The 19,030-nt window shown below is 41.4% G+C and overlaps 1 protein-coding gene across 8 annotated transcripts in view; it reads right to left on the bottom strand.

The window, feature by feature from the left end:
• LOC126293263 (cullin-2-like) overlaps positions 1 to 19,030 on the bottom strand; it is a 119,337-nt gene that overhangs the window by 17,421 nt on the left and 82,886 nt on the right. The window contains exon 11 of one of the 8 annotated variants that reach the window (XM_049986385.1): positions 10,640 to 10,725. The exons of the other annotated variants lie outside the window; for them this stretch is intronic. Coding sequence (XP_049842342.1) covers positions 10,714 to 10,725 — 12 coding nt within the window. The 3' untranslated portion in view covers positions 10,640 to 10,713. Of the gene's footprint in view, positions 1 to 10,639; positions 10,726 to 19,030 lie in introns of those variants that run through there. 8 annotated transcript variants of the gene reach the window in all.

The following is a 19,030-nucleotide window of genomic DNA, read 5'->3' as shown; positions in this document are numbered from 1 at the left end:
AAATGCAATTCGAAAACAAAGGAAGTAGGTTACAGTACACTTGTTCGCCCCCTGCTTCAATACTGCTCAGCAGTGTGGGATCCGCACCAGATAGGGTTGATAGAAGACAGAGAGAAGATCCAACAGGGAGCAGCGCGCTTCATTACAGGATAATTTAGTAATCTAAGCAGATGATAGATAAAACTCCAATGGCAGATTCTGCAGGAGAGACGCTCAGTAGCTCGGTACGGGCTTTTGTTGAAGTTTTGAGAACATACCTCCTTCAGTGAGGAGTCAAGCAGTTTATTGTTCCCTCCTGCATATATCTCGCAAAGAGACCATGAGGATAAAATCAGAGATATTAGAACCCACACAAAGGCATACCGACAATCCTTCTTCCCACGAACAATACGAGACTGGAATAAGGGAGAACTGATAGAGGTACTCAAGGTACCATCCGCCACACACCGTCAGGTGGCTTGCGGAGTATGGATGTGGATGTAAATGTAGATGTAGCACATCCATGGTAGAAAATGAAATGTGTATTGTCTTCATTTATATTTTTCCAAAATCCACACCATTTCTCATTTCACCAGCTACTGATGGGTCTTTCATTGAAAAAGTCTTTAGCTAGTGGAATAACATGGAAGATAATGAAGTTTTGCATAATAACCATATGGCAAAACACTCACCTCTTTGTGTGCTATCATTTGCCAAAATCTCATTTCGATATCTCAAACCACTTATGAATTATGAGGAATGTTGTGGATATTTCATTCTGGCTTTTTCGTTGGTGTGCGTGATTGCAAATAAGTTTGTTACATCAATTTTCTCAACATTCGTACCAGACAAAAATCTTCATTCAAATCCAAAGAAAAATTCAGTATGTCAGCTGAATTTCATACACAGTAACATGTGTAATATGCACCAAATGCAAAATCATAGGGATCTCCATTTTTCACTGAAAACTTTCTTGAATTTTGGTCAGTGTCTTACTTAAATGCAAGTATCACAATAATTGTGACCATTAACAAAAAGATAGGCACATCATCATGAAGTGGACATATGAAGTTATACGTAATGCTCAAATGAAATTCTTTTACTGAATACTTTGCGTGAAATCATTTGAAAAAGTCTGCAGGATGTGTGCCTTGATTCTGCCGTTGCCAGCTGGCTGAAAGGTGGTAAATAATGTTGGCCTCCCCTTCCAAACAAATGAATGAACTTGCCCAACATGGATAAAATTGGTCACAGTGCTTCAGCCACCATATCCTGTGCAGACTCTAGCATCTTTGCAGGAAAGCGAATAGTGTGATTACATTGGAGTAAAGAGTCCGTCAAGTGAATAAGTTGTATATTTTTTTTTGTAATTACTTAATCTCAGACGTAAGTTTGCATTATGATGACTGCAAGTGTATCAAAATTCACATCACCACAAAGTATCAAAAATCAGCCAAGTTATGTTGGTGTAGCTGAATTTTCTCGTTGATCAACAGACACTTATTACAGCAGTACTGTGATTTTTCAAAATATTTAGTTAGCTCTAGTACGTGTAATAATCAGATATGTCTAACAAACTACTCAACTAGGAAGTTAGAATGGTGTGATAAGGACTGAATGCGTGAGACTTCAAATGGATCAGTATTAACTGATTTTTTGCCAATAAACTCAAACAACGATGAAACTCAGGGATAAAAACTGTTATTTCAAGGTTTCCTTTCACTGACAATATATAATACAAGAAACGCAATGGAATTTTTACCTGTTAAGGCACATGGTCAATGTTAACAACAATTAGTGAATTAGCAGTCTAGTTAAAAGCTGATTAACACTCTATAGTAAATTGATTTCTTAGGATGGATAGGATGTGTGGCTGCTGTGTACGGACGCAGGAGGAGCTGGCCACTCTTCGCGAACAGCTGAGCGTGTTGATGGCCGCGGTCAGCCGTCTTCAGGCTGCTGCCTCGGAGTGTAGCGGCAGTGGGGAGTCTGGTGCGTCGCATGGTGCACCCCAGGTGTTAGATGCTTCACCCACTGTCCCTGCTGTCGAGACATCTTCGCGGGTACCGGGCGCAGTTGGGCCACCCTCTCCCCAAGGGGAGTGGCGGGTTCAGCGGCGTTCGCGGCGCACGAGGCGGAGGGTCAATGTGGAGGCTGGCCGTGTGGCATCGCCCGCTCTGCCTGTGAGTGGACATGTGGCTGCTCCTTCAGCAAGGTCCGAGCAGGCACACGGGGGGAGGGGTTTATTAGTTATTGGGAGCTCCAACGTTAGGCGGGTGATGGAGCCCCTTAGGGAAATAGCGGAAAGGTCGGGGAAGAAGGCCAGTGTTCACTCTGTCTGCTTGCCGGGGGGTCTCATCCGAGATGTGGAGGAGGCCCTACCGGCGGCGATAGAGAGCACTGGGTGCACCCGACTGCAAATTGTTGCTCATGTCGGCACCAATGACTCTTGCCGTCTGGGTTCAGAGGTCATCCTCAGTTCGTACAGGCGGTTGGCGGAGTTGGTGAAGGTGGAAAGCATCGCTCGCGGGGTGGAATCAGAGCTAACTATTTGTAGTATCGTTCCGAGAACCGATCGCGGTCCTCTGGTTTGGAGCCGAGTGGAAGGCTTAAACCAGAGGCTCAGACGATTCTGCGGAGAGCTGGGGTGCAAATTTCTCGACCTCCGCTATCGGGTGGAGAAATGTAGGGTCCCCCTGAATAGGTCAGGCGTGCACTACACGCCGGAAGCGGCTACGAGGGTAGCGGAGTATGTGTGGAGTGCACATGGGGTTTTTTTAGGTTAGAGAATTCCCTCCCTAGGCCCGACAAGACGCCTCCTGAGACGCGGCAAGGCAGGAGTAGGCAAAATGCAACAAGGAATAACAATATTAATGTGCTAATAGTAAACTGCAGAAGCGTCTATAGAAAGGTCCCAGAACTGCTCTCATTAATAAACGGTCACAACGCCCATATAGTACTAGGAACAGAAAGTTGGCTGAAACCAGACGTAAACAGTAATGAAATCCTAAACTCTGATTGGAATGTATACCGCAGAGATAGGCTGGACAGTGAAGGGGGAGGCGTGTTTATAGCGATAAGAAGTGCAATAGTATCGAAGGAAATTGACGGAGATTCGAATTGTGAAATGATTTGGGTGAAGGTCACGGTTAAAGCAGGCTCAGACATGGTAATTGGATGTCTCTATAGGCCCCCGGGCTCAGCAGCTGTTGTGGCTCAGCACCTGAAGAATAATTTGGAGAATATTTCGAGTAGATTTCCCCACCATGTTATAGTTCTGGGTGGAGATTTTAATTTGCCGGATATAGACTGGGAGACTCAAACGTTCATAACGGGTGGCAGGGACAAAGAATCCAGTGACATATTTTTAAGTGCTTTATCTGAAAACTACCTTGAGCAGTTAAACAGAAAACCGACTCGTGGCGATAATATATTAGACCTTCTGGTGACAAACAGACCCGAACTATTTGAATCAGTTAATGCAGAACAGGGAATCAGCGATCATAAAGCGGTTACTGCGTCGATGATTTCAGCCGTAAATAGAAATATTAAAAAAGGTAGGAAGATTTTTCTGTTTAGCAAAAGTGACAAAAAGCAGATTACAGAGTACCTGACGGCTCAACACAAAAGTTTTGTCTCAAGTGCAGATAGTGTTGAGGATCAGTGGACAAAGTTCAAAACCATGGTACAATATGCATTAGATGAGTATGTGCCAAGCAAGATCGTAAGAGATGGAAAAGAGCCACCGTGGTACAACAACCGAGTTAGAAAACTGCTGCGGAAGCAAAGGGAACTTCACAGAAAACATAAACATAGCCAAAGCCTTGCAGACAAACAAAAATTACGCGAAGCGAAATGTAGTGTGAGGAGGGCTATGCGAGAGGCTTTCAATGAATTCGAAAGTAACGTTCTATGTACTGACTTGGCAGAAAATCCTAAGAAATTTTGGTCCTATGTCAAAGCGGTAGGTGGATCAAAACAAAATGTCCAGACACTCTGTGACCAAAATGGTACTGAAACAGAGGATGACAGACTAAAGGCCGAATTACTAAATGTCTTCTTCCAAAGCTGTTTCACAGAGGAAGACTGCACTGTGCTTCCTTCTCTAGATTGTCGCACAGTTGACAAAATGGTAGATATCGAAGTAGACGACAGAGGGATAGAGAAACAATTAAAATCGCTCAAAAGAGGAAAGGCCGCTGGTCCTGATGGGATACCAGTTCGATTTTACACAGAGTACGCGAAGGAACTTGCCCCCCTTCTTGCAGCGGTGTACCGTAGGTCTCTAGAAGAGCGAAGCGTTCCAAAGGATTGGAAAAGGGCACAGGTCATCCCCGTTCTCAAGAAGGGACGTCGAACAGATGTGCAGAACTATAGACCTATATCTCTAACGTCGATCAGTTGTAGAATTTTGGAACACGTATTATGTTCGAGTATAATGTCTTTTCTGGAGACTAGAAATCTACTCTGTAGGAATCAGCATGGGTTTCGAAAAAGACGATCGTGTGAAACCCAGCTCGCGCTATTCGTCCACGAGACTCAGAGGGCCTTAGACACGGGTTCACAGGTAGATGCCGTGTTTCTTGACTTCCGCAAGGCGTTTGACACAGTTCCCCACAGTCGTTTAATGAACAAAGTAAGAGCATACGGACTATCAGATCAATTTTGTGATTGGATTGAGGAGTTCCTAGATAACAGAACGCAGCATGTCATTCTCAATGGAGAGAAGTCTTCCGAAGTAAGAGTGATTTCAGGTGTGCCGCAGGGGAGTGTCATAGGACCGTTGCTATTCACAATATACATAAATGACCTGGTGGATGACATCGGAAGTTCACTGAGGCTTTTTGCAGATGATGCTGTGGTGTATCGAGAGGTTGCAACAATGGAAAATTGTACTGAAATGCAGGAGGATCTGCAGCGAATTGACGCATGGTGCACGGAATGGCAATTGAATCTCAATGTAGCAAAGTGTAATGTGATGCGAATACATAGAAAGATAGGTCCCTTATCATTTAGCTACAAAATAGCAGGTCAGCAACTGGAAGCAGTTAATTCCATAAATTATCTGGGAGTACGCATTAGGAGTGATTTAAAATGGAATGATCATATAAAGTTGATCGTCGGTAAAGCAGATGCCAGACTGAGATTCATTGGAAGAATCCTAAGGAAATGCAATCCGACAACAAAGGAAGTAGGTTACAGTACGCTTGTTCGCCCAATGCTTGAATACTGCTCAGCAGTGTGGGATCCGCACCAGGTAGGGTTGATAGAAGAGATAGAGAAGATCCAACGGAGAGCAGCGCGCTTCGTTACAGGATCATTTAGTAATTGCGAAAGCGTTACGGAGATGATAGATAAACTCCAGTGGAAGACTCTGCAGGAGAGACGCTCAGTAGCTCGGTACGGGCTTTTGTTGAAGTTTCGAGAACATACCTTCACCGAAGAGTCAAGCAGTATATTGCTCCCTCCTACGTATATCTCGCGAAGAGACCATGAGGATAAAATCAGAGAGATTAGAGCCCACACAGAAGCATACCGACAATCCTTCTTTCCACGTACAATACGAGACTGGAATAGAAGGGAGAACCGATAGAGGTACTCAGGGTACCCTCCGCCACACACCGTCAGGTGGTTTGCGGAGTACGGATGTAGATGTAGATGTAGAAATGCAATTACAGATGTGATCCTCTGCCTTCCAACCAACACAATGCCTAATTATTAACAAACTATAATATTAAGAGTGGGTAGGGGCCTTACAATCACTATTTCACTTCCTGAAAAGTCATTCTTTGCTTGCTCATTTCATGAAAGGAGCTGAGAAATATTTGCCAACCATTCAGTTTTCTTTTAATTTTATAATTTCCTCAAGTGACCAAAACATCTAAGTAAGCTTCTGTTATGACTGTCAAGGACTATCTATATTCTATTGGTAAAGTGTTTGGCTTTATACTTCAAACGCAACTGAACATGTTAGTTGCATCTGCATAAAAGTTGTCAAGTATTGTGGTTCAAGTGAAGTTTAAAAAAACATTGTGAACAATATTTATCTTCACGACAGACTTTGGACTTCTACAATTACATTTATGGTATGACATAATTGTAATTTATGTTATGACATGATTGTATTGGGACACATGTCAACAAGGACTGAACTCCTCAGTCACAAAGTAAACCCCATCATAATCTCCGACAAATTACCATCACTGCTCAGACTATTAAATCTATTAAACTAAAAACCATTACAAATTTGTACAAGCAATTGCATGGTGGTGACATTCGCTATCAGGATGTTTCACAATGATAAATGTACCAATACTGAAGTGTACTTCAATACAATAAGACGAAAGGAGAATTAAAATTAAGGGAGATGGTCATAAAAATGACGAAGGACTTTGAAGAGAAACTGAACTTAACAGAACAGTTCTCAAAAAGTAGTTATATACTGAAGTGACAAAGAAACTGGTATAGGCATGCTTATTCAAATAGACAGATATGCAAACAGGCAGAATACAGCGCTGCAACGCCTATATAAGACAACAAGTGTCTGGTGCAGTTGTTAGATCAGTTACTGCTACTACAATGGCAATTATCAAGATTGAAGAGTGTTTGAACATGGTGTTATAGTCGGCGCACGAGTGATGGGACACAGCATCTTTGAAATACTGATGGACTGGGGATTTTCCTATAGGATCATTTCGCAAGTGTACCGAGAATATCAGGAATCCGGTAAAACGATCTTGCAAGAACGAGCCTAACAACAACTGAAGAGAAACGTTAAACATGACAGAAGTGCAACCCTTCTGCAAACTGCTGTAGATTTCAATGCTTGGCCATCAACAAGTGTCAGCGCGCAGACCATTCAACAAAACATCATCGATATGGGCTTTCGGAGCTGAAGGCATGCTCGGGTACCCTTGATGACAGCACGACACAAAGCTTTATGCCTCGCCTGGGCCTGGCAACACCGACGTTGAATTGTTTATGAATGGAAACATGTTGTCTAGTCAGACAAGTCATTTCAAACTGTATCAAGCAGATGGATGTGTACTCGTATGGAGACAAACTCATGAATCTACGGACCCTGCATGTGAGCATGGGACAGTTCAACCTGGTGGAAGCTCTATAATGGTGTAGTGTGTGTGCAACTGGACAGATATGGGACCCCTGATACATCTAGATATGACTGACAGGTGACACGTATTTAGGCATCCTGTCTAATCACCTGCATCCATTCATGTCCATTGTGCGTTCCGACGGACTTTGACAATTTCAGCAGGACAGTGCGACACTCCACATGTCCAGAATTGCTACAGAGTGGCTCCGCAACACCCTTCTGTATTTAAACACTTCTATTGGCCACCAAACTTCCCAAAAACGAACATTATTGAGTATATCTTGGATGCCTCGCAACGTGCTGTTCGGAAGAGATATCCACCCCCACGTACTTTTAAGGATTTATGGACAGCCCTGTAGGATTCATACATTAGTTGAGTTCATGCCATGTCCTGTTATTACACTTCTGCATGCTCACGGGGGCCCTACACGATATTAGACACGTGTACCTGTTTCTTTGGCATGAACATTGACAAAAGCAAAATGAGTGTAACAGAATTAAATAGTGTGACACTGAGGCAGCTAGATCAGGAAACGGGATACTGAAACTAGAAAATGAGTTTTGCTTTTTGTACAGCTAGAAAAATTGAAGACAGCAGGATAGAGTCCAAACGGCAAATATGTTAACATCTATACATATTCTAAATTAAAGCCCCCTGCAGCATATTTTTGTCTGCATTTTATGGCTAATCTCCGGAACTACAGTAGGGATACTACTTCACAAGGAAGGTTTGTGTATATTACTACATATTATAAGCAAGTCATATGGGCATAGATCTTTAGTGCTACCAGTGCGAATCTGGAGCAGCCACTTGTGAAACACAAATTGAAGTATTAAAAAGTTATATACAAGTCGGATATGAACAATAAAAAGAAGGGAGGAGAGAAGTAAACTTCTAAAATGTGGTGCTACAGAAGAATGCTGAATATTAGGTGGGAACATCAAGTAAGTAATGAAGAGACACTGAATCAAATTGGGGAGAAAAGTTTTTGTGAGACAACTTGACTATAAGTAGAGTTCGACTGAGAGGATACGCCTTGAGCATCAAGAAACAGTCAATTTGATAGTGGAGGGAAGTGTAGAGCAGGGTGAACTCTACACAATGTTGCTTGAGTACTATATGTATGCTGAAGTGGATCAGAGTGCAGAGATGGACAGACTTGCAGAGGACATGACAGCAATTTAAAAAGTTTGTGGAATCACCACTAGACGTCAGTGCTAACCCAATGAAATTCTCACATCTTTTATGTATCAGCTCTGTGAATATAGATATGTGCTGCAGGATGTATCTCTGTTGTTGTTGTTCCCATCTGGTGGTTTATGATGAAATGGTAAGAGAGTCCAGCTGTGATTAAGTGGTGACTGGGTGTTGTGTGCTATCCTTAGGTTAGTTATGTTCAAGTAGTTCTAAGATGTTAAGTCCCATAGTGCTCATTTTTGTGATTAAGTAGGGGCTACGTTTTAAAGAAAGGTATGAAAGCAAAGGAAATTCATGCCAATTTTCATAACATGCTGGAGGGCTCTACTAGTTGATATTCAACTATTGCTAAGTGGACAAACAAGTTTAAATCTGGTCACAACTTTGATGATGATCCATGTAGTGGTCAGTCAAGATGTGCCACTATTCTAGAAATTACTGCAAAAGTGCATAAAATGGTCACAGAAGATTGCCAACTGATAATGCAAGAAATTGCTATCACTGTAGGGATGCCATCTGAATGGGTATACCACATTTATACAGTGGAATTAGATATGAGAAAATTATCTGCTAGATGGGACCTTATCTCAGGATCAGAAACACATGAGACTGGAAATGTCGAACAACGTCTGACCGATTTTCAGAGTAAACAAAAGATTTTTTTGCAGTGGTTTACGACTGCAGATGCAACCTGGGTCCACTGTAACACCTCTCAGACAAAACAACTGTCAAGGCAGTGAAACACATTGCTTCACCACCACAAAAGAAAGCAAAAGCAATAGTCAGTCAGAAAGGTCATGGCGTCTGGTTTCTGGGGTGCAAAAGGGATTCTGATGACAGATTTTCTTTCCACCAGTCAACCAATAATAGAACAATACTACACTAACCTCCTGAATCAGTACAGCGAAAGACAGGTGAAAAAGCTCTGGTTTGCAACAGAAGAAAGCCACATTTCATCAAGTCAACACACTGCCTCAAACAAACATTGCCATGGCAAAAATACAGGTACGTGAACTAAGATACAAAATGTTGCCACATCCACCTTAGTCAACTAGTTTGGCTGCATCAGACTTTCATCTCTTGCCTGACCTCAAAATTTTCCTTGGTGGATGGAGGTTCTCTTCAGGTAAAGGACTGACTGCTGAAGTTGATAGGTACGTTGCAAGTCTGGAGGTATCTAATTTTCGAGGTGGCATTAAGGCATTGGAACATTGCTGTACTAAGTGCATTAATGTACATGGAAATTAAATTGAAAAATAAGAGCGTTTCACTGAGGTAAAGTCAAACAGTGGAACCTCCAGGGTGGAAAATCAACAATATTAGGAAAAGGACAGATTGGTACTCACCGTAAAGATGACCCATTGAGTTGCAGACAGGCACAGTGAAAAGACTGTTACACATTATAGCTTTTGTCCAATGCCTTCTTCAGCATTCACACAAGCAAGCACACATTACCACAACAGGTGGAGCTGCTGGTGGTAGCAGTCACCTGTGTTTGGATGTGTGTGTGTGTGTGTGTGTGTGTGTGTGTGTGTGTGTGTGTTATTTGCCAAAGAAGGCTTTAGCTATAATGCATAACAGTCTTTTCGTTGTGCCTCTCTGCAACTCAATAGGTCACCCTTATGGTGAGTAGCAATCCACCCTTTTCCTAATACTGTTTCACTGAGGTAAGTCATGCCTTTCTATTCCACTCCAAGAATTCTTCAAAACCACCCTTGTAGAACAGTGTGAAAAGCTGTACACCAAACCAGTCTTGAGAATGAAGATCACAAGCACTAAAATGGTCAATAGAAAATAAAGATCTCTGATTAGGACTGCTCAGACAAGACTGCTCTTATTAAAACACATTTTTTGTTTATATTATGTTCACTTTCTTAAACAAACAACAGATGATGTTAAGTTACTTGGCTATATATCTCTTCCTTAGAACAAGTACATTCACGTACACCCATAGCAATACAATTAAGATAATTCATTTTAACTGCCCAGAAATGAAAGCACTAATTTATCAGCATTAGGCATTTATACTTACTCTGGAGTTAAGTAAAACACAAGCCCATGAAACCTGCATGTTACTGAACAGCTAAGGGTAACTGCATACGATCTACAGATACGATTATTACGCTGCGAAGCTACGGAGACTTATAAAAGTACCAGGAGTTTGCAGTACAGCTACAGGAACTAGTGAGCCACTGTCATGATGCTCTGGTGCTTCTCTACACTGCTGCACACATTTAACACTATTGGAGTAATTGGGTCAACATTCTGAGGTTGTTCTTGAAAGGTGATAGCATTCCAATGACAAATTGTGAAAGAAATTCAGCGTATTCCCGGCTACTGAATTACCTGTCATTTTATCCTCAGGGGTAGTTACAATGTTGAAGGATTCGGTCACCATACTGGCCCGTCCTGCAATTACTTTCTATTGGGACACCTGAAATACAATTTGCACGGACAGAGTCACAACATTGAGGTAATCAAGTATCACATCTATCTCCTAGCACAATAATTTTCTAAGCATTCTGACTGTCCAAATCTGTTTTCCAACATGCCTACACTGGAGCTGGCATGCGTTAAAATAAACCTTGGCTTTGAGGCCTGAGATAAAATATGTCCACAGTCCTGTAGCGAATAGTGATAAAAACAATAAAAGTGCAAAAGACCATCACTCCACATGGTTACACATCACTGCAAAATGAAAACGGCTGACACACAAAAATGATGGATTTAACCCTTAAGTACTACGGACGTTGAAACGTATACAGTTATTATGGAGGGGTCCCTCAGACCACATTTTTATATTTTATATACAAAACCACTGATTAGGTGATTATATATATCTAAAAACAAAGATGATGTGGCTTACCAAACGAAAGCGCTGGCAGGTTGATAGAAACACAAATGTACACACAAAATTCAAGCTTTCGTAACCAACGGTTGCTTCGTCAGGAAAGCTTGTGTCTGTGTATGTGCGGATGGATGTGTGTGTGTGTGTGTGTGTGTGTGTGTGTGCGTGCGCGCGCGAGTGTATACCTGTGCTTTTTTCCCCCTAAGGTTAGTCTTTCTGCTCCCAGGATTGGAATGACTCCTTACCCTCTCCCTTAAAACCGCCTTTCCCTCTCCTTCCTTCTTTCCTGACGAAGCAACCATTGGTTGCGAAAGCTTGAATTTTGTGTGTATGTTTGTGTTTGTTTGTGTGTCTATCGATCTGCCAGCGCTTAGATATAGTTTTCCCACGTGGAATGTTTCTCTCATGATTCCTTGTCATTCATTACATTTCTTGTAAGTGGACTATACGAAAATTTTAATTTTTTAAAACACCCAGGATATAAAACACAACAAAATCGGCATGAGTTGACTACTCATCAGTTCAACGTAGAGCAACTATTGCACTCCATATTTCTACAAAGGGAGAAACTTCGCCACATGTTAATTGTAAAAGATAAATAGAAAGTAATTACGTATTGTTATGATGCCTTGCATCTTATTTTCATCACTTTCAGCCTGCATGCACATCCTGATGACATTCCTTGGAAACTCCAAACAAATCAGAACACCATACTGTTAACAGTGATATCTTGTACTCCTCTGCAAATGATGGAGGGAAAATGCAATTCTTCCTGTGTTGGAGGCTAACAGCTCTAAAATAGCAGGGTTTTCTCCTCAGCTTTTTGTCATCAGTTGAGTACAGGCGATGTGTTATCTTGTTCTTATGTTAATTGTAAGCTTTTGATTTTTCCATTGTCGCCAGCTGTACATCTTCTTCATTTACTGTTTCCTCTCCTGAATTAGTGTCTCAATCATTAAATATCTTGAAATCAGGGTCATTGTCACTTTCATAAAAGTCTTCATCTGAGAATTCATTAATCCTTCTTGAATATCCACAGCTGTCTCATGTAAAACACACTGTTTACAAGGTCCTATTTTCCCCACCATGGAGGAATATTCAACAAAAAATTATATGTTCCCGAGACATATTAAGTCTCAACTTTATCTGTGACAATGAGTACAGGCTGAAGCAACAAATTAAAATTTGTACCACAGCTGGGTTTTGAACCCTGCTCTAACCACTGCACCACCCTGGCACTCCGACTAAAACGCTGCACGGGTTACCCTAGTATGTCTCCCTCAATAATACAAACTCCAGTTCATGCTTCGGACCATCTTGATGTTCGTTCCCTTTCTTAGGAGGAGGAGATTAGTGTTTAACGTCCCGTCGACAACGAGGTCATTAGAGACGGAGCACAAGCTCGGATTAGGGAAGGATGGGGAAGGAAATCGGCCGTGCCCTTTCGAAGGAACCATCCCGGCATTTGCCTGAAGTGATCTAGGGAAATCACGAAAAACCTAAATCAGGATGGCCGGACGCGGGATTGAACCGTCGTCCTCCCGAATGCGAGTCCAGTGTGCTAACCACTGCGCCACCTCGCTCGGTGTTCCCTTTCTTAACTTGTATCAGTATTTCAAGAGCTCTCCAACATTGGAATAGCACCTTAGCATTGAATGAAATGGGGATACCCTGGTTGTACCTCAGGTGTAGGTGATATATTAAGCAGATGAGACTGTACTTTTCAGAGATATATTCATTATCATAGACAAAGTTGAGATTTAATGTGTATCTGGAACATATAGTTTCATCTGATTAATATATCACCCATGCCTGAGGTACAGGCAGGATTGTCCCCACTTTGTTCAATGCTAAGGTGCTATTCCAATGTCAGAGAGCCTCTGCAATACTGATACGAGTTAAGAAGGGAATAAACATAAAGACAGGCTAATTGTGAATGGGAGTTTGTATTAAGGTGTGAGACAATTACGGTAATCTGTGCATCTGTGTTAGCCACAGTACCTAGGTGGCCTAGTGGCTAGAGTATCTGCCTCATAAGCAGGAGATTTTGACTTGAATCCCAGCCTTGGAACAAATTTTAATTCATAGCTTCAGTCTGTATTCATTATCATACTCAACATAAATACAATAGATGGGCACTGTGTACATCTGTGAGACATCTCAAGGTACAAAAATAAGAAACAAAATGCAGCAACAATGCAAGAGTTTTGGCACGTGTATCTTGCTATCCAACAGGGGTACAGAGAAGAGTCCACTTTAGTCTTCAGGGGTGTGGGAAATATGAAATAAAAAATCAAAGAGGTCTGACAGATGATGCATAATAGTTAAAGGTTAAGTAATTAAAAAAAGTAAATACTGGATGTTCATAAGAAACAGTACATAATTTAGGAGGTGGTAATATAGACAAATGTACCTTCAAATTCTCTTGTTGTTCTTTTATGAAGTTAGCACTTTTCATAATCCATTCAATCAATTTGTCTCTTGCATTTACCTTTTGTTTGTAGACTTTGCCTTTCAACCACCGCTACTGGCAAAAATGTAAATGGGTAAGGTGGTGAAGAAAAGTGATCATTATTGCCTGTCCATCTTCCAGGGAATGTAATGTTTACACGGAGTTGCTACCTGATGAGTAGAACATGCAGGGGCCTCATGATTCTGAAAGAACAGAGAGATCTTGTAGCCCAAGGAATGTATATCAATAATACTGGAAGCTCACTTTCAAAAAAATCTGGGTAACAGGATCCTGTAAGATAACGTGGTAAAACAACTGGTTTCTCCTTCTCATTCAGTCTCAAAAGTCTCCACTGACCTGAAGTCCTGGGTGATTTTTCCAAACTCTGCCCCTTTTCCCAAACCTAGTCAACCCCTTTCTTTCACTGCTCTTCTTTACCCTCCAACCATTCTACCAGGAGAAGAAGCCACCAGCTCCAAAAGCTTATGAACTTTATTACGTTTATATTTGTACTGCCGCTTACTGAGCACCTTTTTTTATCAATCCAAAATCATGATATTTTCACAAAATGATTATCTTTGTTGAAGCAATCAACTTATTGTCATTCATACCACAACACACATTTACAGAGAAGCATTATTGAAATTGTCTCCGCAAAGGCATGTGGGTTCTGTTCAAACCACAACTGTGGGGTTCGAGTATCATCAATACCAAGACAAGTAAAAGTGGCTTCTTCGGTAAAAAGTATTAATGGATTTCTCAGCAATTTCTAACTATCCGACAACAAAATTTCAATTGTCTACCTTTATCTTCATCTCGAAGGTGTCCAATAACCTATAAATGATAGGTGTGGTCGTGACACATACATACATAATGTCCACCTTATTTTTGTACGTGGAACACATACATGTAGAAAATCTGTGTGCCCCTGTTGAAGGACCAAGAAGTTCTACCAACAGAATAATGTCTTCTATTTGATAACACACTTTTCACTTGCATGTTCACGTGACATATGACACACGGTTTAGATAAAACACAAGTAAACTGTCTTGAATTTGATACTCTGAGATTAGGAAATTGTTCACCAAAATCTCTACAAGCAGCAGCAGTTTTCATTACAATACCTGCATCCAAATTTTGTATCAGCGTGTTCGACATTTATAAATATGAAGGGTGTTCAATAAGTAATGCACCACTTTTTTCCTGAAAGCTGGTCGGTTTTAAACAGGATTCCAATACACCACATTATTCACCACTCTTATGGCTACAAAACCATATTTTTCAACATAATCTCTGTTCAACACAACAGCCTTACGCCACCTTGCTGGGACGATCCACGTGCCCACACGGTACCATTCTAATTGTCGACATCAGAGCCAATGTCTTGCTGCAGCAGTAACCTTTCCATCATCCATGTACTGCTTCCTGCAAAGTGCATCCTCAATTGGGCTGAACACGTGGAAGTGTGTGAGATCCTGGCTGTAGGGTAGATTAGGAAGGACGATCCAATGAAGTTTTCTGAGCTCCTCTCAGGTGCGCAGATTTTTGTGAGACGTGGCGTTATTGACAATCATAAGTTTGTTCGCATTTTTGTGAAAATTTTCTGAGGTAGCACAATACACTTCAGAGCTGACTGTGCACACTGAGGGAGGACACCAAACAGAATAACCTGTTCAGAGTCCCACAAGATCATTGCCATTATTTTGCTGGCTGAGGTTAAGGATTAGAACTTTTTCTGCAGAGGAGAGATGGTATGGCATCACTCCACAAATTGCCATTTTGTCTCTGGTTCGAAGTGATAAAGCTACGTTTCATCACCAGTGACGATGTTCGACAAAAACACTGTAACGATCAGCCTCATAACGTGCAAGCAATTCCACATAGGCGGTTGCTCAGGACTCTTTACAGTCTTTTGATAGGTGGCGAGGAAACCCAGAAAGCACATACCTTTCAGCACCCCAACTGGTGGTGAGAGTGTCTGCACTACCAATAGAGGTATCCAGTTGAGCAGCTAGCTGTTTGGCAGTGGTCTGTTGCTCACCTCAAATGAGAGTCTCCACATGTTCTAACACCGCAGCAGTTGCAGCGCGACCTTGTTGCAATTGTGACTGGCACCTCGCCCAACCACTCATTGCACTTTTGTTCACCACCAGGTTCCACATGAAATTTGTCTGCTTGGAATGTACTGCCTTTACAGGCACCATTTTGAAGGCTACATACAGCCCTGCCACCTATCGGAACTTCACGAAACTAAAGGAGCTGAAGTGAGAATATTCCCCATGTCCACAACAAATTACACATTTTTTCAAAACAAATTGACTGAGGAATAAAATGTGGTGCATTCCTTATTGAATGCCCCTCGTACACATGGCATTCTTAAATGGTACAGCAGAATTGGCAGACAGATCAAAATCACGGTTAAAAAATACTGACGATTGTTAAATAAACTCATAGCAGCTGGAGTACTGGCATGCAAAACCAAAACTTATTTCTGTAACCAGCTGTATCTCTGCAACCAATAAAAACTGGGCATGTTTTGTGGAATACTTTAATCAAAATGGTCTGTACTACCACCTCCTAAAAAGTTTACCATTCCTTCTGAAACACACTGTGTTTGGGAACACAATGAACTCTGATAAAAACTTGGGTCTTTGCACTAATGACAAAAAGGTAAGGAAATCTGGAGAGGTGAGTACCTGCCATCTTGCAGGCCTAGGTAATTGTACATGGAAGAGATATGTCTTGCTTCAAATAAGGATGTCATTCAAAGAAAATGAGAAACAATGCATCAGACTCTTTAATACTTCACTGTTGTCTGCCCTTCAACTGCATACAATTTCATGATGAACTTTATAATTTAAAGCCACAAAAGTACAATTTGAACCCAACTTTGCTCTGCGTATTCCCAGTCACTGGAAGAAAAGGTGCAGAATATTCCCATATATTATTATTTTTATTATTAATTGAACAAGAAACATCACATGCTTTTGGAGTGAAAAAAAAATCACTGACCTTAACCCTTGCCAAGGCACACAAAAATAAGTTATTTGCTTACTTTGTATCAAGCCTCCTTTCATATTGCATGTGTAAGAAGGGCAAAGGAAATGATGTGCAAAATTATAGACCAATACCCACAACATCAGTATGCTACAATAACCTGGAAAATACTCTAAGCTAGAGCACAATAAGTTTCCACAGATCGAACAGATTTAGAAAGCACTGGTCAAGTGAAAATAGCTCACCATTCTCACAAAGAATGGACTTGAGTCAATAAGTGAACTTTAATACAGAATAGATTCTCTAATATGTGACTGGCTCAGAACCCATTACATGGTCCCAGACGGCTAGTGTTAAGTCAGAGACAAAGGAAAGAGCAGGCGTGCGATACGGCCGCCTTCTTCTCGACATACATAAACTGTCACATATGGCGGCCAGGAAACTAAGACTGTTCCCTTTTGGTGCCATTGAGTATTGGAAAGTGTAGTTTTCGAGTGAATGCAGAGTGATTCAGCATCAATTGGACAGAATTGTTGTTGTTGTTGTTGTCTTCAGTCCTGAGACTGGTTTGATGCAGCTCTCCATGCTACTCTATCCTGTGCAAGCTGCTTCATCTCCCAGTACCTACTGCAACCTACATCCTTCTGAATCTGCTTAGTGTACTCATCTCTCGGTCTCCCTCTACGATTTTTACCCTCCACGCTGCCCTCCAATGCTAAATTTGTGATCCCTTGGTGCCTCAAAACATGTCCTACCAACCGATCCCTTCTTCTAGTCAAGTTGTGCCACAAACTTCTCTTCTCCCCAATCCTATTCAATACCTCCTCATTAGTTACGTGATCTATCCACCTTATCTTCAGTATTCTTCTGTAGCACCACATTTCGAAAGCTTCTATTCTCTTCTTGTCCAAACTAGTTATCGTCCATGTTTCACTTCCATACATGGCTACACTCCAAACAAATACTTTCAGAAACGACTTCCTGATACATAAATCTATATTCGATGTTAACAAATTTCTCTTCTTCAGAAACGCTTTCCTTGCCATTGCCAGTCTACATTTTATATCCTCTCTACTTCGACCATCATCAGTTATTTTACTTCCTAAATAGCAAAACTCCTTTACTACTTTAAGTGTCTCATTTCCTAATCTAATTCCCTCAGCATCACCCGATTTAATTTGACTACATTCCATTATCCTCGTTTTGCTTTTGTTAATGTTCATCTTATATCCTCCTTTCAAGACACTGTCCATTCCGTTCAACTGCTCTTCCAAGTCCTTTGCCGTCTCTGACAGAATTACAATGTCATCGGCGAACCTCAAAGTTTTTACTTCGTCTCCATGAATTTTAATACCTACTCCAAATTTTTCTTTTGTTTCCTTTACTGCTTGCTCAATATACAGATTGAATAACATCGGGGAGAGGCTACAACCCTGTCTCACTCCTTTCCCAACCACTGCTTCCCTTTCATGCCCCTCGACTCTTATTACTGCCATCTGGTTTCTGTACAAATTATAAATAGCCTTTCGCTCCCTGTATTTTACCCCTGCCACCTTTAGAATTTGAAAAAGAGTATTCCAGTCAACATTGTCAAAAGCTTTCTCTAAGTCTACAAATGCCAGAAACGTAGGTTTGCCTTTTCTTAATCTTTCTTCTAAGATAAGTCGTAAGGTCAGTATTGACTCACGTGTTCCAACATTTCGACGGAATCCAAACTGATCCTCCCCGAGGTCTGCATCTACCAGTTTTTCCATTCGTCTGTAAAGAATTCGCGTTAGTATTTTGCAGCCGTGGCTTATTAAACTGATAGTTCGGTAATTTTCACATCTGTCAGCACCTGCTTTCTTTGGGATTGGAATTATTATATTCTTCTTGAAGTCTGAGGGTATTTCGCCTGTCTCATACATCTTGCTCACCAGCTGGTAGAGTTTTGTCATGACTGGCTCTCCCAAGGCCGTCAGTAGTTCTAATGGAATGTTGTCTACTCCGGGGGCCTTGTTTCGACTCAGGTCTTTCAGTGCTCTGTCAAACTCTTCACGCAGTATCGTATCTCCCATTTCGTCTTCATCTACATCCTCTTCTATTTCCATAATATTGTCCTCAAGTACATCGCCCTTGTATAAACCTTCTATATACTCCTTCCACCTTTCTGCCTTCCCTTCTTTGCTTAGAACTGGGCTGCCATCTGAGCTCTTGATATTCATACACGTGGTTCTCTTCTCTCCAAAGGTCTCTTTAATTTTCCTGTAGGCAGTATCTATCTTACCCCTAGTGAGATAAGCTTCTACATCCTTACATTTGTCCTCTAGCCATCCCTGTTTAGCCATTTTGCACTTCCTGTCGATCTCATTTTTGAGACGTTTGTATTCCTTTTTGCCTGCTTCATTAACTGCATTTTTATATTTTCTCCTTTCATCAATTAAATTCAATATTTCTTCTGTT

This window comes from Schistocerca gregaria, chromosome 10 (genome assembly GCF_023897955.1).
Source record: "Schistocerca gregaria isolate iqSchGreg1 chromosome 10, iqSchGreg1.2, whole genome shotgun sequence".
Taxonomy (NCBI): Eukaryota; Metazoa; Arthropoda; class Insecta; order Orthoptera; family Acrididae; genus Schistocerca; species Schistocerca gregaria.
The sequence above is the reverse complement of the archived record's forward strand: the minus strand, read 5'-3'. Positions and strand labels throughout refer to the sequence as shown.